The sequence below is a fragment of the Oncorhynchus mykiss genome, chromosome 5 (assembly GCF_013265735.2).
Source record: "Oncorhynchus mykiss isolate Arlee chromosome 5, USDA_OmykA_1.1, whole genome shotgun sequence".
Taxonomy (NCBI): domain Eukaryota; kingdom Metazoa; phylum Chordata; class Actinopteri; order Salmoniformes; family Salmonidae; genus Oncorhynchus; species Oncorhynchus mykiss.
Window position 1 is genome coordinate 75,396,626 of NC_048569.1, and position 26,353 is coordinate 75,422,978.

Below are 26,353 nucleotides of genomic sequence, written 5' to 3' on the forward strand. Positions count from 1 at the left end.
ATTTTCCAAATGTTGTGTTTTATAATCAGCTTATTATTGTCTTCTTTTTAACCTCAGAGTGGGTTTTTAATTCCCCTTACTCATCAAGTGCCAGTTGAAACTAGCTATGGGCAAAGTCTTAATGCCGCAGGGCAGGCAGCAGAACTGATGGGTTTATCCATGCCTGTGCAGTGAGCTGGGGTTTGGACAGAGATAAGCAGGATAAGAGCCAAGACTCCTAAGCTCCGTTGGCTGCATCTAATGCGCTGATGGCCCACAAGTGTAAAGCCTTACACTTTCAACAGCAAGACAATACAAACAGCAATTAGCCAATAACAACAGGAGGAGGCCGGACTAATCTTTACTTAATAGGCCTACATTGGCTGGAAGGGAGGAGATGAATGGAGGGAGGAAGAGGAGGTTAGAATGTAAATATTGAGGTTGGTTATTCCCCTGTCCCCATCTAGCGTTGAGCTTGAGCTGTGTGAAGTGTGTGTTTGGGTTATTCCCATGTCCATGTCTGGAATTTGTAGAAGGAAAATTCTCTCTTTCAACACCAAAAACACTGTGTCTGTGGTTTGATCTGACGAGGCAGGGCTTTCCTCGGGGAACCACGGCCAAACACGCTGCTGGAGAGATAAATAAACGAACATCACAACATCACAGCCTCAGATGTATGGAACGCCGTTTGGGTCTTTGCGTGTCAAAAAAGATACACCTCAAATAACACTATTAGACACGTCATAAGCTTTTAATTTGACAAGTCAAATAACACAGTTCCATTATAGAATGTTGTGTGCCGAATTTGCAAGCCCAGCACCACCATTACAATCACTGTCAAAGCTGGACATTACCATGTTGGTAATAAGGCATTATTTGTTCGACCGAATGTGAAAACGTCTGTGAGCATTTGAAATTAGATCAGGATCAAACGAGCAGGATCAAAAATGTTTGCAAATATATCTTTGATACAGATGTTATCAGCAACTTTTGGAGTAACTAGCTAGCTTTAGCTTGGTACCTAGCTAGCGCTAATGCAACCAGCCTGAAAACCATGAACAGTAGAAACTGCAGTCATTTTCAATATTCTTAGCAATGATTTAGGAACCCAGGTGTTGGTTTCTGAGAATAGGAAATATACTTATTCATGTCACTGATGGAGTGCTGGGGTTTATAGGGTCTACACCAGAAGTTATTGGTTATTGGAGGAAGGTATATAGTGTGTGCAACTAAGCTTGGAATGTGTTGAGTGCAGGGAAGCGATTACGTGGGGCAGGCATTGATAAGGGGAGAGAGCCATGGATTGGTGATGGGGGGGTTGAGGTCGGGTCAGGTCACCTTAAGGGAGAAATATACGTTTATGGCCCATATGACTAGTGTCCTGCCTAGCAGTAAAGAACAACGTTTGTACAGATGGGTAGGAGGAGACTCAGCCTATGAGGAAGGGTTAAATATCAGTGTTTGTGTGAAAATGTTTTTGTCTGAATGCAGCTGTATTGACCCTCTAGGCAGAATAAACTTGGTTTAAGCTTTCACAATGTCTGTTGAGTGTTTTACTCTGAGAACCTAACACATGTGAGTAAGTATTAGCTAGGTAGCCACTTGTTGTTCTCCTATTGAAATAACTAGCTTTTTCCCCAAAGTCCTCCTCAGGAGTTTTCAGGCTCCAAAACATCCACATTGTATTGTTTTTCCTCTGGAATAGTGTTCAATACACATAGTAGGTTGACTGGTACAATAAATGTGCCTCAATTCACAGTGGTTTCTGAGTCCTGCAATAAGAGCTACGATGCTAATGTTCTCTGGGTGTCAATGAGTAGACTGATACCCCATGTCATTGATCCACAATCCATAGGTAAGGCTGTACAGTGAAATAAGTATGCCCCCAATGCAATTCTAAAGTCTAATACATCCAGTATGATTTCAGATTTTTGTCAAATTAATAAATTATTGTCTTGTGTGTGTGTGTTCAAGCAGTTTGAGTTAAATAAAGGGAGCTCAGTTGTGAAATTGCGGCCATTGGACTCCAGGGTTGTTGCTAACTCGCTGACAGTGTGTGGGTTTTGTGTTGTGTAAGTGTGCGTGTGTTCATGGAGTTGCGTGTAAATAGAGGGAAAATAGGGGGAGCTTCGCCAACTGGCTGACAGTGTGAACCTGTGTGTGTGTGTGTGTCTGTGTGTGTGAGTGAGTGAGTGAGTGAGTGAGTGAGTGAGAGTTAATTCCGCACAGATGGAGTGTGAGGGAGTGTATGACCTAAGCGTCCTGACTAGGTCACTGAAAACAATTCTTACTTTATACAATAGTAACCCAACTGTAACCTTTCTATTCTCCTGTATCTACAGTGATACACTGTAAAGGTGACAGTGGTTCAACATGCATGTTGTATTAATCGTGTTTTGTCAATACTGATGTACAGTACATACATTAATCCTCTTTTCTGCTGTGAATAATTGGTCATATGTGTAGTGTGTGTGTGTGTTTGTGTAGAAGAGCTGGTGTTAAGGTCACACAAGGTAAGGTTGACATGATTCATAAAGGTTAATATTAGTAAAGTTAAACAAGATGGTAGCTAGCAGGGAACCACACACAAACACACAGTACACCGGGGACAAGGTTAAAACACCATTTGTTATGGTAATGACCATATCACTGTAGTTCAAACAACAAGACCCACCACAGTACTACAAACACCATCTGTTAACATACACAAACGTGTGTGTCTCAGTCCTACCTGTGCCACGGCTACATGTGTCTGTTGCTGTTGTTGCTGTAGTTGTTGCTGTAGCAGTTGGATCTGGTGGTGGACTGACAGGGGGGTGGTGGGAGGCAGAGTACCCGATGACGGCAGCAGCATCCTGGGGGACGCAAGCAGCAGAGAGGCCTCCTCTGGAACCTGCCATGGAGGAGAGGAGAGGGTTAATGGTGGATTGATAGATTGAGAGAGGGAGACATCAATACAAGGAGAAAGAGGATGGAAGACAAAGAAAGAGACATATTGATGTTCATATTCAGAATGTGTCCTTTGGCAGTGCGAGTGTACCTTTCCCCTGGTGATAAGCAGAGCTTGAGGTAAAACAGAGGCATGGCTGAACAGGCCCTAAGAGAAAAGGAAAACTCATGCTCACTCACGCATCCACCCAGACAACCCAATATGTCACTACTGGAATAGCATTCACACAATAATGAATTGAAAAGATGAACAATAGCAGCTTGTATCTGTCAAAGGACTGGAGGACTATATTGTTTTTCCTTGAAGAGCAAATTCAATCTGTCAGTGTGTCAGAGAGAGATAGTTGCATTTGTGTATGTGTGTGTCAGACAAAGATAATTGCATTGACTGAGAAGATGCTTTTGCTGAGAAGAATTCATAAGATATACTTTATTAGTATAGATAGACGCAAGATAGAAATGTGTCTTCTGCTTTCATCCAACCCCCCCTGATACAAAGACACATATTAGGTTGGAGCACAGGCCAGTCACAGAGCAGCGCCCAATGAGCAATTTTTTTAGGGTGTTAAGCTCCTTGCTCAAGCGAACATCAGCGGTTGGTTGCAACTGAGATATTGATGCCAGCAACCCTCCGGTTGCCAGCTCACTCCCCGCCAGCACTGGGATTCGATCCGGCAATCGCTGGGGTTCAGAGAGAGATTGATTGATAGAGATTGATTAGTGTGGGAAATAAAGAAAGACAACTCAAGGTTTGTACCCCCACTGGGCCAGTGGATGAGTGATGGTGTGTCGCTGTCTGATCTACAGCTTAATGGGAACATTACCAGACAGGCTGTTTACGCTCATGACTTAATGATGAACAGTGAAACTAGTACGCTGTGTGTGTGTGTGTATGTGTGTGTGTGTAGATACATGTGTATGTCTGTTTGTGTGTGTGTGTGTATGTGCGTGTAGTGATTTCATCAAGTGAAGTACACATCTTTGTACTGTTTATAATAATAACAAATTATGGTTTCTTTCAGACAGACATTGTCAAAGCGACACTACAACATGATTCACAATACACAGCTTGGTGGAAAATATCTCCTTTAAAGAGACCAGGTCTCCCATATCTGTAACCATGGTGACTAAAACAGTCGTTTCAGAGAGTGGTAGACCTGCCATCTCATCAGAATAATTGCAGTAGTTTGAAGATGAAAAGAATACCTTGGCTGTCAGCTCCAAGACAGACTAGTTTATGTATTTTATCTGCTAAGTACCTTTGCATAGAGAACTGTCAGTGGTATAATGGGAGTAGGAGTAAAGAGGAAAGTTAAGAGGTTAATATAATACATGTGTAATGGTTAGGGGCGCTGGGAAGTAGAGAGAGAGAGAAAACGGCTGTATTGGTCGGAAGAACTACACTGAGACATTACGTTGGTAGAGAATATGAAGGGGAGATGGAGAGAGGGAGAAAGAGAGAGAGAGTGATAGGGAGAGAGAGAGATTGAAAGAGAGAGTGAGACAGAAGAGAGAAAAAGAGGGAGAATGGTAAGGAGAGAAACAGAGAGAATGGTAGAGAGACAGACACTTCCTGTCAGTTCCCATAAAGGTGTCCATCCATCCCTCTCAGTCAAGCAGAGCTTTGTGACGAGTCATGTACACATATAGTACGATGAGTAGTTGAAAAGCTACACTAACAAAGACACAGTAGAGGTTATTCAATACCCTTGTTGTCAGATATAGCGCCTTTACTCTTTCCTATGAAGAAACAGTCAGTAGATTTGTACTGTATATTTGAAGAAAGCAGATGGGTAGCGAGTGAATTGTTGTTATTCATCGGGATTTCAGGGTGTGTTGACTTGGGGAGAAATGTATTTCGCCTTGGGGAGAAATACATGAAACCTGTGGTTTTTGAACAATGGCCCTCTGGCCTCTGTTGGTTAATAGTGAAATACCAACACATTCAGTCAAAGCACTCTGAACCACACACACTGAGGGCAGCAGAGAGACCAATGTGTTGAATACAACCCAGCTTAATTTTGCCTGAGGCTGTACTATGCACCGCAGGCACCAAGAGACAGACAGACACGCACGTACAGACACATTCACCAAGCAGTTCTAACAAGACAACACACTAACAGGCATACTGAATAAAGATTAGATTCTCAAACAGTGTCTGATCCACAGCCTTCCAAGTGTGTTTAACTCAACAGACAGCGAAAACAACAATCCGTATGCAGTGAATGCCAAATGTGTTTACAGCAATCTGGTCCCAATTTGGATGGAAACAGCATTTGCATTTTTTTATTCAGACAAGTAAACAAACGAGGAGAAGAAAATGGGGTCTGAAGTTCGTGTTCTGAGCCGATTTACAACTACAAAACACGTCCCAAATATTTTTTGACATGACAAATGTCTCTAAGTTCACACTTCAATGTCAAAACAATATCAAGGCAATATCTACTAAGAATTCAACATGCTGTAGATGCTACCCACTCTCTCCCTGCTCCCTTCCACCCTATCTGCAACACATGTAGGGCACTTCTGCCCCATCAAAGGGGAGATCAGATGTCCTGATACGAGACAGTCATGCCCTTCACAGTAGACATTGAAGCAAACTACATGTTCCCTTCCACTCCCTCCTTTCAGAGAACACTGAAGTGCACTCATCTCCTTCCCTTCAGAGGTCGAACTACATGTTCCCTTCCACTCCCTCCTTTCAGAGAACACTGAAGTGCACTCATCTCCTTCCCTTCAGAGGTCAAACTACATGTTCCCTTCCACTCCCTCCTTTCAGAGAACACTGAAGTGCACTCATCTCCTTCCCTTCAGAGGTCGAACTGCATGTTCCATTGCTCCCGAGTGGTACAGCAGTCTAAGGCACTGCATCTCAGTGCTAGAGGTGTCACTACAGACCCTGATTCGATCCCGGGCAATATCACAACCGGTCGTGATAGGGAGTCCCATAGGGTGGTACACATTTGGCCCAACGTCGCGACGGTTTGGCCGGGGTAGACCGTCATTGTAAATAAGAATTGGTCCTTAACTGACTTGCCTAGTTAAATAAAGGTTAAATAAAAACAAAAACAAAAATGTTCCATTCCAAGTCTCCCTCCCTGACTATGGATGTCCTGAGAGCCCTTAAGTGCTATGGCCCTCTGTCTTTCAGTACACACACACGCACCCGTCAAGGGTCTGGGGCTAGTGTTGTAACAGCAGCTGTGAATAAGGCAGTGTGTGTGTGTGTGTGTATGTGTGTGTGTGTGTGTGTGTGTTTACTCCACCCAGTCCCCTCATATGTCCTTTGTAGCCGCAGTAATCTGCCCATCCATCTCTCTGCCACCCCATCCACTCAGCAACACAGCCCAACGAAGGGAGGGAGGAGAAGAACGAGAGATGAAGCAATGGACCCCTGAGACAGAGAAGGAAGACTGGCTCCCTGGTCCCTTAGCAGTGATTACACTAGCTGCTCTCTGCTATCTACCATGGATCCACCCACATAACTGTGAGAGAGCTGTGTGAGAGAGAGTGTGTGTGTGAATGCATATGGCAGAGTAGCAGGGGCTAGGGGGTAATGGAGTGGGGCTAGGTAGGATTGGATAAGGGGTTGGGTGAGGGATGCCAGTGGTGTGTGTGTGTGTGTGTGTGTGTGTGTGATAGGGGATAAGAGAAGCTCATCCACACAGAGCGCTAGGAGCTACAGGCTATTTTGGAACAGGGAGGAACGGGGGAGGAAGTTAACAACAAAGGACCTCTGAAGTGTCACTCCCTCCTGTATCCTGGCAACCATCCAGGACAGGAAGAAACCTCTGGATACAGGAAATATTTTCCAACATGCAAAATAACCATGCCTTGTACCAGTTTAGGCACACTCAGCTCCAGCCATCTATCTCTCTCCCCACAAGTTTGTGACCGACTAGTTTTAAACCTGGTCGCCTGAATGTGTTAGCCTACCGAACTAAAGACTAGTGAAACACGAACCATCAGCACTGTTGCCAACTAACTACAGTTGCTCTCTGGAGGCACAATCTAGACAGGATTGGAAATATCTGTGTGCGCGCGCGTGTAGGGTTGTTGTGATGGAGAGCACCAAGCTGAGAGCCCTGCACGTGGATTGAGAAGGCAGGAGCACAGATTATGTAATACAGCCGAGATGACAGGCAGAGCAGCCCCCCCACCCACACACACACACACACATTTGCTTCACTATCCTTGTGGGGACACAAAAATGTATTGCCATTCAAAATCTAACCCTAACCCCTAATTCTAACCCTAACCCCTAATTCTAACCCTAACCCCTAATTCTAACCCTAACCCCTAATTCTAACCATAAACCTAACCCTTAAGCCTAAAGTAGCCTTTTTCCTTGTGGGGGCCTGCGAAATGTCCCCACTTGTTTGAATTGTCCTCATTTACTACCCACAAGGATAGTAAAACCAAACCACACACACAATGAAACTCAAACAGTCACTGCCATAATAGGACTACCCTAAGTGCATTATAGTGTATTATAGAATTACTGCAGTATCTTTAATCATTTCGTCTGAGTGTACCAAACATTAAGAACACCTTCCTAATATTGAGTTGCACCCCCCTTTTGCCACCAGAACAGCCTCAATTTGTCAGGGCATGGACTCCATAAGGTATCGAAGCATTCCACAGGGATGCTGGCCCATGTTGACTCCAATGCTTCCCACAGTTGTGTCAAAATGGCTGGATGTCATTTGGGTGATGGACCATTCTTGATACACTCTTGAAATGGTCGAGGGTGAAAAACTCAGCATATACAGTGGTGTGATATTCAGGTTTTTATCTGTATTCTGTCCTCATAAATAAAGAACCGTGTCTATCTGTGTCTGTGACATCAAATCAAATCAAATTTTATTTGTCACATACACATGGACATTACTATTGATGACTGATATTAATGGCCTGTTCAGTACGACTAAGCACAGACAGGTCAATGCCTCTAGACCTGGGGTAATGGAGGAAGGGGAGAGTTGTGTGTGTGCACGTGCGTGCAGCAGAGGAGTATATATTCTTAATCTTAATACTAAGGGGTCTCTTCCCTCAGAACTGTCTATGCCTGTGGCCATGTTTATATACGGTAGCTGATACAGTGAGCCTCCAAGGACAGTGTTTCAATGAGCAGACTGAATGGCTCTAGTGTTACTATAGTAAATCTATGCGGCGCAACAGGGAGAGAGAGTTTGTCAGTGAAGAGCTGATCCAATCAGTGAAGACATTATTCATGACAGATGATTTCTATGACAGGATTTGGCAAATGCCAACTATTTGGAAAGGTGAGGCTAAAACAGCATTTTAGCAGTTAGCAGCACATTTAAACTATTGCTACACATATACAGTTTATGTTTCAGTGTTGTGTTTGTGTAGTTAATGGATATCAGGCTAAGTGGTTGTTTTTCTGAAGTTGTTCAGGTTAGACACTGGTGAAAAACACACGACCATCATTTATTCACACATACACACACCACTGAACACTTAACACCTCACCTTCCTGATTCTTCAGTTATGAGGTGAAAACAATAATAGTCTTTGGAAAGTTGGCACTTTGAATTATTTACTGATACAGCGAAGAGAGAGAGCGAAACAGAGAGAGAGTGAGTGAGTAAGAGACTTCACTTGCTTTGGCAATGTTAACATATGTTTCCCATGCCAATAAAGCCCCTTGATTTGAGAGAGAGCATGTTAGAGAGTGAGAGTGTGAGAGTGAATGTTAGAGAGCGAGAGAGAGAGAGAATGTTAGAGAGCGAGAGCGAGAGAGAAAGAGAGAGAGAGAGAGAGAGAGAGAGAAAGAGAGAGAGAGAAAGAGAGAGAGACAGCAAGCAGTAGCATCCCAATCTCCTGCTGTAGATAGTTTCCGAGGCCATCTGTTGAGCAGTGTAAGCAGTATGCGCCACTAAAACACACTTTTGCTTTCAAACACACCTGCAGGCATCCAAACAGGAGAGGGGAGGATAAGAGTTGAGTAGAAACAGACTGCACGCCTCGAAGCTGTTTGTTCTACAACTCACATCTAGATCACAGCAGAGCAAAGCAGAACAGAGTTCAGGGACACCAGTAGTATAATCTAAACAACCCAACAAAACTGAGTCCAATAGTTCTCAAACTGGACCATGTTGTTTCTCTCTGTCACCCACGCACATTCAACATTTAGATAATAAAGCATTTGACCTTTCCATTGTGTTGATTGGTTTATTTCCAGTTTTGAAGTATACGTTTTCTCAAGATGATTGATGAGAAAAGTTTCATCCAACCCATTGGGTATCTCTCTGCACCCTCATATGCCATGTGTTGAAATACGCAGGCAGACGGATTAAAAGTACATTTTACGGTGCATTCGGGAAAGTATTAAGACCCATTGACTTTTTCCACATTTTGTTCCGTTAAAGCCGTATACTAAAATGTATTTAATTGTTTTTTTTGCTCATCAAACTCAAATCAAATCGTATTTGTCACATGCGCCAATACAGTGAAATGATTACTTACAAGCCCTTAACCAACAATGCTTTAAGAAGTTAAGAAAAAAAAGATAAAACATTAAAAATAAAAGTAACAAATAATTAAACAGCAGCAGTAAAATTGTTATGCCCTGATCTGTTTCACCTGTTCCTGTGATTGTCTCCACCCCCTCCAGATGTCGCTTATTTATCCCTGTGTTTCCTTTCTCTCTGTGCCAGTTCATCTTGTGTGTTAGTCAAGTCAACCAGCTTTCCCGCCTGCCTGATCATCCTGCCTGCCCTGACCTTGATTCTGCCTGCCCTTCGGTACCTTTTGGACTCTGAACTGGTTTTGACCTCTGCCTGACTCTGGACTCTAAACTGGTTTTGACCTCTGCCTGACTCTGGACTCTGAACTGGTTTTGACCTCTGCCTGACTCTGGACTCTGAACTGGTTTTGACCTCTGCCTGACTCTGGACTCTGAACTGGTTTTGACCCTTTTGCCTGTCCACGACCATTCTCTCGCCTTACCCTATTGGGATTAATTAATATTGTAAGACCCCAACCACCTGCCTCCTGTGTCTGCATCTGGGTTTCGCCTTGTGTCATGATAAAAATAACAATAGGGAGGCTATATACAGGGGGTACCGGTACAGAGTCAATGTCTGGGGGCACCGTTTAGTAGAGGTAATTGAGGTGATATGTACATGTAGGTAGAGTTAAAGTGACTATGCATAGATAATAAACAGAGAGCAGCAGCGTAAAAGAGGGGTCTGGGTATCCCTTTGATTAGCTGTTCAGAAGTCTTATGGCTTGGGGGTAGATGCTGTTTAGAAACCTCTTGGGCCTAGACTTGGTTCTCCGGTACCGCTTGCGTGTGGTAGCAGAGAGAACAGTCCATGACTAGGGTGGCTGGAGTTTTTTAGGGCCTTCCTCTGACACCACCTGGTATAGAGGTCCTGGATGGCAGAAAGCTTGGCCCCGATGATGTACTGGGCCGTACTCACTACCCTTTGTAGTGCCTTGTGGTCAGAGGCTGAGAAGTTGCCATACAAGGCAGTGATGCAACCAGTGCTCTCGATGGTGCAGCTGTAGAACCTTTTGATGATCTGAGGATCCATGCCCTATCTTTTCAGTCTCCTGAGGGGGAATAGGCTTTGTCGTGCCCTCTTCATAACTATCTTAGTGTGTTTGGACCATGATAGTTTGTTGGTGATGTGGACACCAAGGAACTTGACACTCAACCTGCTCCACTACAGCCCCGTCGATGAGAATGGGGGCGTGCTCGGTCCTCCTTTTCCTGTAGTCCACAATCATCTCCTTTGCCTTGATCATGTTGAGGGAGAGGTTGTTGTCCTGGCACCACACATCTCATCATTGTTGGTGATCAGGCCTACCACTTTTGTGTCATTGGCAAACTTGATGATGTTGTTGGAGTCATGCCTGGCCATGCAGTCATGAGTGAACAGGGAGTACAGTAGAGGACTGAGCAGTAGTCAATGAATAGTCAATGAATAGCATGCTCACATAGGTGTTAATTTTGTCCAGGTGGGAAAGGGCAGTGTGGAGTGCGATTGCGTGATCTGTTGGGGTGGAATGCAAATTGGAGTGGGTCTAAGGTTTCTGGGATAATGGTGTTGATGTGAGCCACGACCAGCCTTTCAAAGTACTTCATGGCTACAGACATGAGGGCTACGGGTTGGTAGTCATTTAGTCAGGTTACCTTAGTGTTATTGGGCACAGGGACTATGGTGGTCTGCTTGAAACCTGTTAATATTACATACTCAGCCAGGGACAGGTTGAAAATGTCAGTGAAGACACTTGCCAGTTGGTCAGCAAATGCTCAGAGTACACGTCCTGGTAATCAGTCTGTCCCTGCAGCCTTGTGAATGTTGACCGGTCTTACGCACAGAGAGCGTGATCACACAGTCATCCGGAACAGCTGATGCTCTAATGCATGCTTCAGTGTTGCCTCGAAATGAGAATAGAAGTAATTTAGCTCGTTTGGTAGGCTCGTGTCACTGGGCAGCTTGCGGATGTGCTTCCCTTTGTAGTCTGTAATAGTTTGCAAGCCCTGACACATCCGACGAGTGTTGGAGCCGGTGTAGTACAATTAAATATTAGTCCTGTATTGATGCTTTGCCTGTTTGATGGTTCGTCAGAGGGCATAGCAGGATTTCTTATAAGCTCCCGCTCCTTGAAAGCGGCAGCTCTACCCTTTAGCTCAGTGCGGATGTTGCCTGTAATCCATGGCTTTTGGTTGCGGTATGTACGTACGGTCACTGTGGGGATGACGTCATCGATGCACTTATTGATGAAGCCAGTGACTGATGTGGTGTACTCCTCAATGCCATTGGAAGAATCCCAGAAACATATTCCAGTCTGTGCTAGCAAAACAGTCCTGTAGCTTAGCATCTGCTTTCTGACCACTTTCTTATTGACTGAGTCACTGGTGCTTCCTGCTTTAGTTTTTGCTTGTAAGGAGGAATCAGGAGGATAGAATTGTGGTTATGGTCTCTGTGTGTGGAGTAAAGGTGGTCTAGAGTTTTTTCCCTCTGGTTGCACATTTAACATGCTGGTAGAAATTAGGTAAAACGAATGAGTTTCCCGGCATTAAAGTCCCCGGCCAATAGGAGCGCCGCCTCTGGATGAGCATTTTCCTGTTTGCTTAAGGCCGTATACAGCTCATTGGGTGCGGTCTTAGTGCCAGGATTGGTTTGGGGTGGTACATAGACAGCTACGAGGAATACAGATGAACATTCTCTTCATAAATAGTGTGGTCTACAGCTTATCATGAGATACTCTACCTCAGGCGAGCAAAACCTTGAGGCTTCCTTAGATTTCATGCTGTTGTTTACAAATATACACAGACCGCCACCCCTTGTCTTACCAGAGGCCGCTGTTCTATCCTGCCGAAAAAAATTAAAACCTGCCAGCTGTACGTTATTCATGTCATTGTTCAGCCACGACTTGGTGAAACATAAGATATTACAGTTTTTAATGTCCCATTGGTAGGATATAGGTGATCGTAGTTTGTCTATTTTATTATCGTTTGTACGTTGGCTAATAAAACCAATGGTAAAGGTAGATTGCCCTCTCGGCGACAGATCCTTACAAGGCCCCTGGACCTTCGTCCTCGATACCGCCATCTCTTTTACATCACTTTTACAAGGCACCTCCATCTCTCATCTCGTCTGAAGTAAATCCTTCCCTTCTGACCCGTTGAAGAGAAAGTATTCTTCAGTACGGGGTGAGTAATCGCTGTCCTTATATCTAGAAGCTCTTTTCGGTCATAAGTCACGGTGGCAGAAACATTATGTACAAAATAAGTTACAAATAACGCGAAAAAACATACACAATAGCACAATGGACTATTGAGTCATTGTTAGTTTTACACTTAAGACATGACTCTGCCATTGTGCTGTAGCATTTGTGAATTTTGTCTCTTGTGTAATACATTCAATACATTAGTTTATACTGGATTAACAGTATGACCTCCATCTTGTGCCAATATCAGTTATTTTTAAGTCTTGGTTCCAGTAGTTTACAAGAGATTGTCTGTTAGACAGGCTCTCTGCAAGGTTTTGTATATCTTACCTATCATATGAATATCCTTTTTTGACTCAAATGTAGGTTTCCATTTCACAGAACCTACGGACTGTGCCTTTAGTCCACAACACTAGCCTTGGTGTCTTTCAAGTTGTTCACATGATGTCGTTGGACTGATTTGTGGCTGCGACCAAGGAGCGGTTGGAAGTAAAAGGCTTCGTCAAATGAATGAGACCTGACAGGAGAAAATAGACCTTAAGCTCTTTGGCTCATTTCCTTTCATGAGCTTCCAGAAAACCCACAGTGGATGAAGTACACCCCCTCCCCCACCCACACACACCTCTACTACCAATGTCACACACTCCCGTCCCAATCCATCTCTGTGTAATCCATCATGTGCGCACACACACACACACACACACACACACACACACACACACACACACACACACACACACACACACACATAAAGGGGGTGAGCAAAGGCCTTTCCTAACCCTCTGTTGCTGTAGCGATTTCACACCGTGTTGTTTCCAATCTGATCCATTTTGAACACGCCGTTGACATAACTCTATCTTTAACCATTTGATGCGTACGATTACATATTTGTAATCATTGTTGAGTGGTCCCTGCTGTGTACCATCGCAAATACAGTACCAGTCAAAAGTTTGGACACACCTACTCATTCAAGGGTTTTTATTTTTACTATTTTCTACATTGTGGAATAATAGTGAAGACATCAACACTATGAAATAACACCTATGGAATCATGTAGTAACCTCCACAATCACTCAACCTCAACCCAATTGAGATGGTTTGGGATGAGTTGGAGCGCAGAGTGAAGGAAAAGCAGCATATTTGAAATCTTTGATGTATTTGTTACAGTGTGTACAAGTACCGGAGCACATGACTTGACAAGTCGTTTACAGTTCTTGACAAATCACAAAGCAAATAAAAATGTTATCATCACCTCAAATACAAGCCTACTGCCTAGCCTAACTGTAGCGTGAAAGCTAAACAGGGTTGCCAGATATGGTTGAAACCATTTCAGAGGGGTTTTGGGGGGGATTTCAAGTCCATGGAGGATAGAAATGGGGGAAGGTATCTTAGGGTCATACGATGCAGGAAATATTACTATGATGGGGGATTTAACAATAAATGGGGGGCAAACACAGGAGAAGTTGATAAGCTAAATCAAAATACAACTCATGGAAAGGGGGTCTGAGCTGGCAACCCTGAGGTACCATAGTTACAATCTGATGCTGCGTTCAAATCAACTGGGAACTCAGAAATCTACAACTTCCGATTTCAGTATGTTCACGACAACTGGAAACTCTGGAGAAAAAAAAGAGCTCAGACTGGGAAAAATTGTTTTGAAAGGTCATACAACTCAGTCTCTTTCTAGAGCTCCGACTTTCCAACCTAAAGATCACTGACATCATGATTTGACCTCGTATTCTTTTCAGAGTTCCCAGTTGTATTGAAAGCACCATAAGTCAGTCGAGTGAACCATCCCTTCACCTCATTTTGTTATAACATCTTTGGTCTGACAGCCAAAACGCATTGTATTATGTCAACAAACATGGCGCCACACATAGCTGGCAAATAGCTTAGCATTAGCTCATCATAATCAGTACAACCTCCAACATTTTTTTTAATATGTGTCCATTACGAGCTAAACAAGAAATTGGAATGCATGATTTGTCACCAGCACTTGAAAAACCTGAATAAAACAGTAAATGCTCCATATATACAGTCGTGGCCAAAAGTTGAGAATGACACAAATATTAGTTTGCTGCTTCATTGTCTTTAGATATTTTGTCAGGTGTTACTATGGAATACTGAAGTATAATTACAAGCATTTCATATGTGTCAAAGGCTTTTATTGACAATTACATGAAGTTGATGTAAAGAGTCAATATTTGCAGTGTTGACCCTTCTTTTTCAAGACCTCTGCAATCCACCCTGGCATGCTGTCAATTAACTTCTGGGCCACATCCTGACTGATGGCAGCCCATTCTTGCAAAATCAATGCTTGGAGTATGTCAGAATTTGTGGGTTTTTGTTTGTACACCCGCCTCTTGAGGATTGACCACACGTTCTCAATGGGATCAAGGTCTGGGGAGTTTCCTGGCCATGGACTCAAAATATTGATGCTTTGTTCCCCGAGCCACTTAGTTATCATTTTTGCCTTATGACAAGGTGCTCCATCATGCTGAAAAGAGGCATTGTTTGTCACCAAACTGTTCCTGGATGGTTGGGAGAAGATGCTCGGAGGACGTGTTGGTACCATTCTTTATTCAAGGCTGTGTTCATGTGAGTGAGCCCACACCCTTGGCTGAGTAGCAACCCCACACATGAATGGTCTCAGGATGCTTTTTTCCGGATGACCCAAACAATGGGAAACGGGATTCATCAGGCAAAATGACTTTACCCCACACTTCAGCAGTCCAATCTCTGTACCTTTTGCAGAATATCAGTCTGTCCCTGATGTTTTTCCTGGAGAGAAGAGGCTTCTTTGCTGCCCTTCTTGACACCAGGCCATCCTCCAAAGGTCTTGGCCTCACTGTGCGTGCAGATGCACTCACACCTGCCTGCTGCCATTCCTGAGCAAGCTCTGTACTGGTGGTGCCTCTATCCCGCAGCTGAATCAACTTCAGGAGACGTCCTGGCGCATGCTGGACTTTCTTGGGCGCCCTGAAGCCTTCTTCACAACAATTGAACCGCTCTCCTTGAAGTTCTTGATGATCCGATAAATGGTTGATTTAGGTGCAATCTTACTGGCAGCAATATCCTTGCCTGTAAAAGCCCTTTTTGTGGAAAGCAATAATGACGGCACGTGTTTCCTTGCAGGTAACCATGGTTGACAGAGGAAAAACAATGATTCCAAGCACCACCCAACTTTTGAAGCTTGCAGTCTGTTATTCGAACTCAATCCGCATGACAGAGTGATCTCCAGCCTTGTCCTCGTCAACACTCACACCTGTGTTAACAAGAGAATCACTGACATGATGTCAGCTGGTCCTTTTGTGGCAGGGCTGAAATGCAATGAAAATGTGTTTTGGGGATTCAGATCATTTGCATGGCAAAGAGGGACTTTGCAATTCATTGCAGTTCATCTGATCACTCTTCATAACATTCTGGAGTATATGCAAATTGCCATCATACAAACTGAGGCAGCAGACTTTGTGAAAATTAACATTTGTGTCATTCTCAAAACTTTTGGCCACGACTGTACACTATATATACAAAAGTATGTGGACACCACTTCAAATAAATTTGATTTGGCTATTTCAGCCACGCCCGTTGCTGACAGGTGTATCAAATCAAGCACACAGCCATGCAATCTCCATAGCCAAACATTGGCAGTAGAATGGCCTTACAGAAGGGCTCAGTGACTTTCAACGTGACACCGTCATAGAATGCCACCTTTCCAACAAGTCAGTTCATCAAATTTCTGCCCTGCTAAAGCTGCCCCGGTCAACTGTAAGTTCTGTTATTGTGAAGTGTAAACATCTAGGAGCAACAACAGCTCAGCCGCGGAGTGGTAGGCCTCACAAGCTCACAGAACGGGAAGTACGTAGCGTGTAAAAATCCTCTGTCCTCGGTTGGCACACTCACTACCGAGTTCCAAACTGCCTCTGTAAGCAACCTCAGCACAATAACTGTTCTTCGGGAGCTTCAATAAATGGGTTTCCATGGCCGAGCAGTCACACACAAGCCTAAAATCACCATGCGCAATGCCAAGAGTCGGCTAGAGTTGGGTAAAGCTCGCCGCCAGGACTCTGGAGCTGTGGAAACGCGTTCCCTGGAGTGATGAATCATGCACCATATGGCAGTCCGACGGACTAATATTGGTTTGGCAGATGCCAGAAAAAACGCTACCTTCCCCAATGCATGGTGCCAACTAGAGGTCGACCAAGTATGATTTTTCAACGCTAATACCAATAATGATTATTGGAGGACCAAAAAAAGCTGATGCTGATTAATCGAACGATTTGTATACATATATTTGTAATAATGACAATTACAACAATACTGAATGAACAATGAACACTAACTTAAAATAATAAGTAAAATAATAAAATCAATTTAGTCTCAAATAAATAATGAATCATGTTCAATTTGGTTTAAATAATGCAAAAACAGTGTTGGAGAAGAAAGTAAAAGTACAATATGTGCCATGTAAAAAAGCTAACGTTTAAGTTCCCTGCTCAGAACATATGAAAGCTGGTGGTTCCTTTTACATGAGTCTTCAATATTCCCAGTTAAGAAGTTTTAGGTTGTAGTTAATATAGTATTTATAGGACTTTCTCTCTATACCATTTGTATTTCATAGACCTTTGACTATTGGATGTTCTTATAGGCACTATAGTATTGCCAGGCTAATCTCAGGAGTTGATAGGCTTGAAGTCATAAACAGTGCTGTGCTTCAAGCATTGCGAAAAGCTGCTGACAAACGGAGGAAAGTGCGGTTTGAACGAATACTTACGAGCCTGTTGCTGCCTACCACCGCTCAGTCAGACTGCTCTATCAAATATCAAATCATAGACTTAATTATAATATAATAAACACACAGAAATACGAGCCTTAGGTCATTAATATGGTCAAATCCGGAAACTATCATTTCAAAAAACAAAACGTTTATTCTTTCAGTGAAATACGGAACTGCTCTGTATTTTATCAAACGGGTGGCAACCCTAAGTCTAAATATTGCTGTTACATTGCACAACCTTCAATGTTATATCATAATTATGTAAAATTCTGGCAAATTAATTACGGTCTTTGTTAGGAAGAAATGGAGAGAAGTGTTAACTAATGTGTGTGTGGGTTCTCCCTGACTCACAAAAACAGTGTCACAGTACATATCAACCTATACATAGGCCACACAACATTGTTTTCCGCCTCCTCAAGCCATCTTTAGAGAAGCCACAATATATAGTATTCTCTGGTCCAAGAAATCTATAGATTGACCAATTGTATTATATTCCCTGGTGTAAGCAATCAATAGGGTAGATAGACCAATGATATTGTATTAACTGGTCTAACAAGCAATTACTGTGTTCTCTCATTCCAGCACTTTGTTAGAATACTCTATTTATGGAACTTTCATCTTGCTTTGCTTGCACCACACTCCTCTCTTTCCCCCTCAAACACGCCCCAACCTCACCCCCCAAAACACATACACACACCCCCATACCTTCTTGTCGTTGTCAATATTGTTGAAGTGTGTGTGGTCAGTCTTGGCGGTAGCATCCACTCCGTCCAGGTCAGTGACGCCGCGGTTAAACTCCTCAACAGTACTGTCCGGTAATGGTAAGGGAGCCTCCTCCGCATCGATGTCTGTCTCCACAGCAACCGCCGACTTCTCCGCTCCCGTTAACTCCCGGGCTGAGTGAACGAACACACCAACACATTGTCAGAAGGAGGGCCAATGGCGTAACAGACTTCGTTGCTAGAAAAAAAGTTGCTACACCACAAGAGGTGGAGAAACATAAAAAGATGAGAGGAGGGGAGAGGACTCAGAGGTATTTTGTTGAAAGTTGCTACACCAAAAGATGAGGAAGGATGACAAAAAAAAGAGGGGGCAGGAGGGGAGGAGCTTCATTAAGGTGTTCTCCAGTGGTTCTCTTGTTCTCTCAGCTCTGACAATTAACACTCCAGATAAGCCCATTGGCTGTGCTCAGAGGCTCCTGAGGCTTACACTAGTGGGACAGACAGAGAGAGCTGGGATCAGCTCTCATGTGCGTGTGTGTGTCAAATCAAATTGTATTAGTCACATGCTTCGTAAACAACAGGTGTAGAATTACAGTGAAATGCTGACTTACAGGCTCTTCCCAACAATGCAGAGAGAAACATCGAAAAATAATAGAAAGATAATAACACAAGGAATAAATGTGATGAGTCAAAAGATTTGGTGCAAAGGGGGGTCAATGCAGATGTGTGTGTGTGGGTGTGTTTGTGTGTATGTGTGAGCGTGGTGCGTGGGTGCTGTGGGCTCATCTGCCTATAAAAGGACGCAGCAGTCACTAGAGCCAGTCCTCCCACCACTGTTCTGTTCTACAGGCACAGTCTCTCTCTATAGACTGACTCATCTGTGATGCTATCCTCTCAAATGGTCTCTTACACTCAATCAGGAGTGTGTTTGTGTGTGTGTATATTCACCTGAGAGCGTGGACTCCTCGTTGCAGGTCTTGTCATTGTTTGCGTCCTCCTGTCCATCTGCGTTCTGGTGTGTGTGTTGCAAGCTGAGTTTATGACACACCTCGAACGCCTGGCCCACCGTCCGCACGATACGCATGGCCTGGGACTGGAGAGGATAGACGAAGGAGAGGGAGGAGAGGGAGGAGGGGATGGAGGAAAGAGACAGAGGGAGAGAGAGAGAGTGGTTATTCAATGTTCTTTGAGCTACTGTGGATGACTTCTCTCTGTCCTTCAATTAAATATACTGTTCTCGGACCAGAGAAAGAGATAGGGAGAGTAAAGGGGAGAGACAGGTAGAAGAAATCAATAGCATTCCTATTCTTATAAAATAGTTGGAGGACGACTGGGAGGTAATAAGAGGTTGTCAAAGAGTAGCCAAGAACACTTCATCACACCACAATCAGAATGACTGGACAGGATGAGTGTGTGTGTGTGTGTGTGTGTGTGTGTGTGTGTGTGTGTGTGTGACAGGTAAAAGGAAATACTCATAGCCTGTTATACATTAAAAAGTATTAGTAAGTTCAAAGTATGTGAGGATCTTAAAACATCTAAGGTTAAAAAGATCATGCATTCAGTATTAGTTGATAGAGATTGATAACATTCATATAATTGTGTTAAAGTAAAAATCCATCAAGCGTATAAAGGGTACGAATTGTGAGAGGAATGTGTAAACGTTATATTGATTACTTTATTTTGTGGTGCCTAATGGAAGGAAAGAATGTTTAAATCTGTGATCTACTAAATGGTCTTAATCTATGAGTCTAAGATCGATTGCTCTGGTCTCCACCCAAGTTCCCGGGGAAATCGCGGTCTTTTCTCATTGCACTAAAAGTTCTCATTGAGAAAACAAGATCGTATCACTCTCATGATTATTTCTCCCCTTTTTCCGGGTACGTTATTGATGAACAAAAAGAGTCATTTAAATGTAATAACTCGCTAGCATGTCAAGAGTGTTTAAGATGTGTCTTAGTAACATCTTGAGGAAGTTAGAGTTAAGTTGGCAGAGAGCAATAAGAGCCCTTTTTTTATATATTTTTTTATTTCAGTTCTCATTTACAATTGCGACCTGGCCAAGATAAAGCAAAGCAGTTCGACACATACAACGACACAGAGTTACACATGGAGTAAAACAAACATACAGTCAATAATACAGTATAAACAAGTCTATATACGATGTGAGCAAATGAGGCGAGATAAGGGAGGTAAAGGCAAAAAAAGGCCATGGTGGCAAAGTAAATACAATATAGCAAGTAAAACACTGGAATGGTACATTTGCAGTGGAAGAATGTGCAAAGTAGAAATAAAAATAATGGGGTGCAAAGGAGCAAAATAAATAAATAAATAAAATAAATACAGTAGGGAAAGAGGTAGTTGTTTGGGCTAAATTATAGGTGGCTATGTACAGGTGCAGTAATCTGTGAGCTGCTCTGACAGTTGGTGCTTAAAGCTAGTGAGGGAGATAAGTGTTTCCAGTTTCAGAGATTTTTGTAGTTCGTTCCAGTCATTGGCAGCAGAGAACTGGAAGGACAGGTGGCCAAAGAAAGAATAGATTTTGGGGGTGACCAGAGAGATACACCTGCTGGAGCGCGTGCTACAGGTGGGTGATGCTATGGTGACCAGCGAGCTGAGATAAGGGGGGGACTTTACCTAGCAGGGTCTTGTAGATGACATGGAGCCAGTGGGTTTGGCGACGAGTATGAAGCGAGGGCCAGCCTATGAGAGCGTACAGGTCGCAATGGTGGGTAGTATATGGTGCTTTGTTGACAAAACGGATTGCACTGTGATAGACTGCATCCAATTTGTTGAGTAGGGTATTGGAAGCTATTTTGTAAATTACATCCCCGAAGTCGAGGATTGGTAGGATGATCATTTTTACAAGGGTATGTTTGGCAGCATGAGTGAAGGATGCTTTGTTGCGAAATAGGAAGCCAATTCTAGATTTAACTTTGGATTGGAGATGTGGGTCTGGAAGGAGAGTTTACAGTCTAACCAGACACCTAGGTATTTGTAGTTGTCCACGTATTCTAAGTCAGAGCCGTCCAGAGTAGTGATGTTGGACAGGCGGGTAGGTGCAGGCAGCGATCGGTTGAAGAGCATACATTTAGTTTTACTTGCGTTTAAGAGCAATTGGAGGCCATGGAAGGAGAGTTGTATGGCATTGAAGCTTGCCTGGAGGGTTGTTAACACAGTGTCCAAAGAAGGGCCAGAAGTATACAGAATGGTGTCGTCTGCGTAGAGGTGGATCAGAGACTCACCAGCAGCAAGAGCGACATCATTGATGTATACAGAGAAGAGTCGGTCCAAGAATTTAACCCTGTGGCATCCCCATAGAGACTGCCAGAGGTCCGGACAGCAGACTCTCCGATTTGACACACTGAACTCTATCAGAGAAGTAGTTGGTGAACCAGGCGAGGCAATCATTTGAGAAACCAAGGCTGTCGAGTCTGCCGATGAGTATGTGGTGATTGACAGAGTCGAAAGAGTCAGAGTCGAAAGCCTTGGCCAGATCAATGAATACAGCTGCCCTGCTCGGTTGCAGCAAAGAATAGCATCGTACTGAGAGTAGCTGCCATTTTATGTCGATTGTGAATAAACATGTGCGTTGTTAATAAGATATTTTGCGGTGTTATTTGTATAATGGTTTTTCAAACACTTTATTGCCTGTTGATAAATTGAGTTATGGTTTACTGAGTTAAAGCTTTGTGCTTGACAGTTATATTGAAATTAGTATCTGTTTCAGTGAATTACAGTGTATACTGTTGTGACTTGAATAAGCCTTGTACCCTAAAAACTATCTATTTCCTGTAGATCTGTTGTTCTGTAAAACGTGTTACTTTTGTAAAATATTTGCACTAAAAGTTCTCATTGAGAAAACAAGATCGTATCCCTCTCGTGATTATTTCTCCCCTTTTTCAGGGGCGTAACATGTGCGTACATGTGTGGTGCATGTGCGTCTGTGGTCCCGTGTGGCTCAGTTGGTAGAGCATGGTGCTTGCAATGCCACGGTTCGATTCCCACGGGGAACCAGTATGAAAATGCATGCACTCACTACCGTAAGTCGCTCTGGATAAGAGCGTCTACTAAATTACATAAATGAACATGATGGATTAGGCCAGGGGTGTCAAACTCATATTGCACCGGGGGCCGCACCTGGTCTTCAAAGAGGTCCGGAGGACCGCGCTGAAAATGTGTTACATTTCCTCACCGTCAAAATGTGCAAATAATAGTCCTCTATCCATAGTCTAGCTTTGTTTTCAGTGGTTATAAGTGAGCTGTACAAAGTCAAGAAACTGTATAATTTCTACACAGTTTTGATTATTTTTTTTGTCATTTTAAAGTATATTGCGTCCACCCCTGTATGTTTGAGACCCTTAGATTAGACAGAGATGGATTGTGACAAGAGTGTGTGACATTGGTAGCATTGCAGTCTGAACGATTGGCTCTCTATTCGGCCGAGCAGAGAGAGGCAGAGGACATTTCCATTCACACACTGCCTTGCGCTCGCACACTCCCCACACACACAATTTCATTCACACGACCTTGTCCTTGCACCAGGATTACATTCACAACCGTGTATAATCAATAGCAGGTACAGCACTAGCATTGTTAGCCTTGTTAGAGTCTATACACAGAAAAAAGATGAGATTAAAGAACCATTTACTAAAAAAGGTTATATACGGTGCATTCGGCAAGTACTCAGACGCCTTGTCTTTTTCCACATTTTGTTACATTACCGCCTTATTCAAAAATGTATTCAATTGTTTTTTCCCCCTCATCAATCTACACACAATACCCCATAATGACAAAGCAAAACAGGTTGAAATTTTTGCAAATGTATTAAAAATAAAAATATAAAATGTGCATAAGTATTCAGACATTTTACTCAGTACTTTGTTGAAGCACCTTTGGCAGCGATTACAGCCTCAAGTCTATGACCCTACAAGCTTGGCACACCTGTATTTGGGGAGTTTCCATTTTTCTCTGCAGATCCTCTCAAACTCTGTCAGGTTGGATTAGGAGCGTCGCTGCACAGCTATTTTCAGGTCTCTCCAGAGATGTTTGATCGGGTTCAAGTCTGGGCTCTGGCTGGGCCACTCAAGGTCATTGAGACTTGCCCCGAAGCCACTCCTGCGTTGTCTTGGATTTGTGTTTAGGTTCGTTGTCCTGTTGGAAGGTGAACCATCGCCCCAGTCTGAGGTCCTGATCGCACTGGAGCAGGTTTTTATCAAGGATCTCTCTGTACTTTGCTCCATTCATCTTACCTTCAATCCTGACTAGTCTCCCAGTCCCTGCTGCTGAAAAACGTCCCCACAGCATGATGTTGCATTTAGGTGCCTTTTGGCAAACTCCAAGCAGGCTGTCATGTGCCTTTAACTGAGGAGTGGCTTCCGTCTGGCCACTCTACCATAGACGCCTTATAGGTGGAGTGCTGCAGAGATGGTTGTCCTTCTGGAAGGTTCTCCCATCCACACAGAGAAACTCTGTAGCTCTGTCAAAGTGGCCATCGGGTTCTTGGTCACCTCCCTGACCAAGGCCCTTCTCCCCCGAGTGCTCAGTTTGGCCGGGCGGACAGCTCTATGAAGAGTCTTGGTGGTTCCAAACTTCTTCCATTTAAGAATGATGGAGGCCACTTTATTCTTTGGGAGCTTCAAAACCACACACATTTTTTGGTACCCTTCCCCAAATCTGTGCCTCGACACAATCCTGTCGCGGAGCTCTACGGACAATTCCTTCGACCTCATGGCTTGGATTTTGCTCTGACATGCACTGTCAACTGTGGGACCTTATAAAGACAGGTGTGTGCCTTTCCAAATCATATCTAATCAATTGGATTTACCACAGATGGACTCCAATAAAGTTGTAGAAACATCTCAAGGATGATCAATGGAAACAGGATGCACCTGAGCTAAATTTCTAGTCTCATAGCAAAGAGTCTGAATACTGTAAATAAGGTATTTCTGTTTTTTATTTTTAATACATTTGCAAAAATTTCTAAAAACATGTTTTTACTTTGTCATTATGGGATATTGTGTATTGATAATGGAAAACAATAATTTAATCAATTTTAGAATAAGGCTGTAACGTAAGAAAATGAAAATGTATATATACAGTTGAAGTCGGAAGTTTACATACACTTAGGTTGGAGTCATTAAAACTCATTTTTCAACCACTCCACAAATTTCTTGTTAACAAACTATAGTTTTGGCAAGTCGGTTAGGACATCTACTTTGTGCATGACACAAAGTTATTTCACTTATAATTCACTGTATCACAATTCCAGTGGGTGAGAAGTTTACATTTACTAAGTTGACTGTGCTTATAAACAGCTTGGAAAAGTCCAGAAAATTATGTCATGGCTTTAGAAGCTCCGGATAGGCTAATTTTTTCATAATTTGAGTCAATTGGAGGAGTACCTGTGGATGGATTTCAAGGCCTACCTTCAAACTCAGTGCCTCTTTGCTTGACATCATGGGAAAATCAAAAGAAATCAGCCAAGACCTTAGAAAATAAATGGTAGACCTCCACAAGTCTGGTTCACCCTTGGGAGCAATTTCCAAATGCCTGAAGGTACCATGTTCGTCTGTACAAACAATAGTACGCAAGTATAAACACCACGGGACCATGCAGTCGTCATACCGCTCAGGAAGGAGACGCGTTCTGTCTCCTAGAGATGAACGTAATTTGGTGCGAAAAGTGCAAATCAATCCCAGAACAACAGCAAAAGTACAAAAGTATCTATATCCACAGTAAAACAAGTCCTATATCGACATAACCTGAAAGGCTGCTCAGCAAGGAAAAAGCCACTGCACCAAAACCTCAATAAAACAGCCAGATTACGGTTTGCAACTGCACATGGGGACAAAGAACGTACTTTTTGGATTGATGTCCTCTGGTCTGATGAAACAAAAATATAACAATTTGGCCATAATGACCATTGTTATGTTTGGAAGAAAAAGGGGGAGGCTTGCAAGCCAAAGAACACCATCCCAACCATGAAGAACAGGGGTGGCAGCATCATGTTGTGGGGGTGCTTTGCTGCAGGAGGGACTGGTGCACTTCACAAAATAGATGGCTTCATGAGGGAAAAAATGATGTGGATACATTGAAGCAACATCTCAAGACATCAGTCAGGAAGTTAAATCTTCGTCGCAAATGGGCCTTCCAAATGGACAATGACCCCATACTTCAAAAGTTGTGGCAAAATGGCTTAAGAACAACAAAGTCAAGGTATTGGAGTGGTCATCACAAAGTCCTGACCTCAATCCTATAGAAAATTTTTGGGCAGAACTGAAAAAGCGCGTGCGAGCAAGGAGGCCTACAAACCTGACTCATTTACACCAGCTCTGACAGGAGGAATGGGACAAAATTCACCCAACGTTTTGTCGGAAGCTTGTGGAGGGCTACTCTAAACGTTTGACCCAAGTAAAACAATTTAAAGGCAATGCTACCAAATACTAATTGAGTGTATGTAAACTTCTGACCCACAGGGAATGTGATGAAAAAAATAAAAGCTGAAATAAATTATTCTCTCTTACTATTATTCTGACATTTCACATTCTTAAAATGACGTGGTGATCCTGACTGACCTAAGAAAGGGAATTTGTACTCTGATTAAATGTCAGGAATTGTGAAAAACTGAGTTTAACCTTTCTGATCTCCCCATCCCGGATCCGGGTTCGTGAATACAGACTCAAGCTCATTACCATAACGCAACGTTAACTATTCATGAAAATCGCAAATGAAATGAAATAAATATGCTAGCTCTCAAGCTTAGCCTTTTGTTAACAACACTGTCATCTCAGATTTTCAAAATATGCTTCTCAACCATTGCAAAACAAGCATTTGTGTAACAGTATTGATGGCTAACGTAGCATTTAGCATTAGCATTCAGCTGGCAACATTTACACAAAAAAACAGAAAAGCATTCAAATAAAATCATTTACCTTTGAAGAACTTCAGATGTTTTCAATGAGGAGACTCTCAGATAGCAAATGTTCAGTTTTTCCTGAAAGATTATTTGTTTAGGACAAATCGCTCCGTTTTCTGCGTCACGTTTAGCTATGAAAAAACCCCTGTATCCAGGATTGTGTAAATCTATCAGCAAGCTCATTAGCATAACACAACGTTAACTATTTATGAAAATCGCAAATGAAATGAAATAAATATGCCATCTCTCAAGCTTAGCCTTTTGTAAACAACACTGTCATCTCAGATTTTCAAAATATGC

The 26,353-nt window shown here is 43.0% G+C and overlaps 1 protein-coding gene across 2 annotated transcripts in view; it reads right to left on the reverse strand.

Moving 5' to 3' along the window:
* Window positions 1-26,353, reverse strand: part of LOC110524577 (carboxyl-terminal PDZ ligand of neuronal nitric oxide synthase protein) — a 166,915-nt gene that overhangs the window by 34,990 nt on the left and 105,572 nt on the right. For both annotated transcript variants that reach the window (XM_036978424.1, XM_036978425.1), the window contains 3 exons: window positions 19,087-19,231; window positions 18,122-18,312; window positions 2,711-2,872 (listed from right to left, as the gene is read on the reverse strand). In XM_036978424.1, coding sequence (XP_036834319.1) covers window positions 2,711-2,872; window positions 18,122-18,312; window positions 19,087-19,231 — 498 coding nt within the window. The remainder of the gene's footprint in view (window positions 1-2,710; window positions 2,873-18,121; window positions 18,313-19,086; window positions 19,232-26,353) is intronic.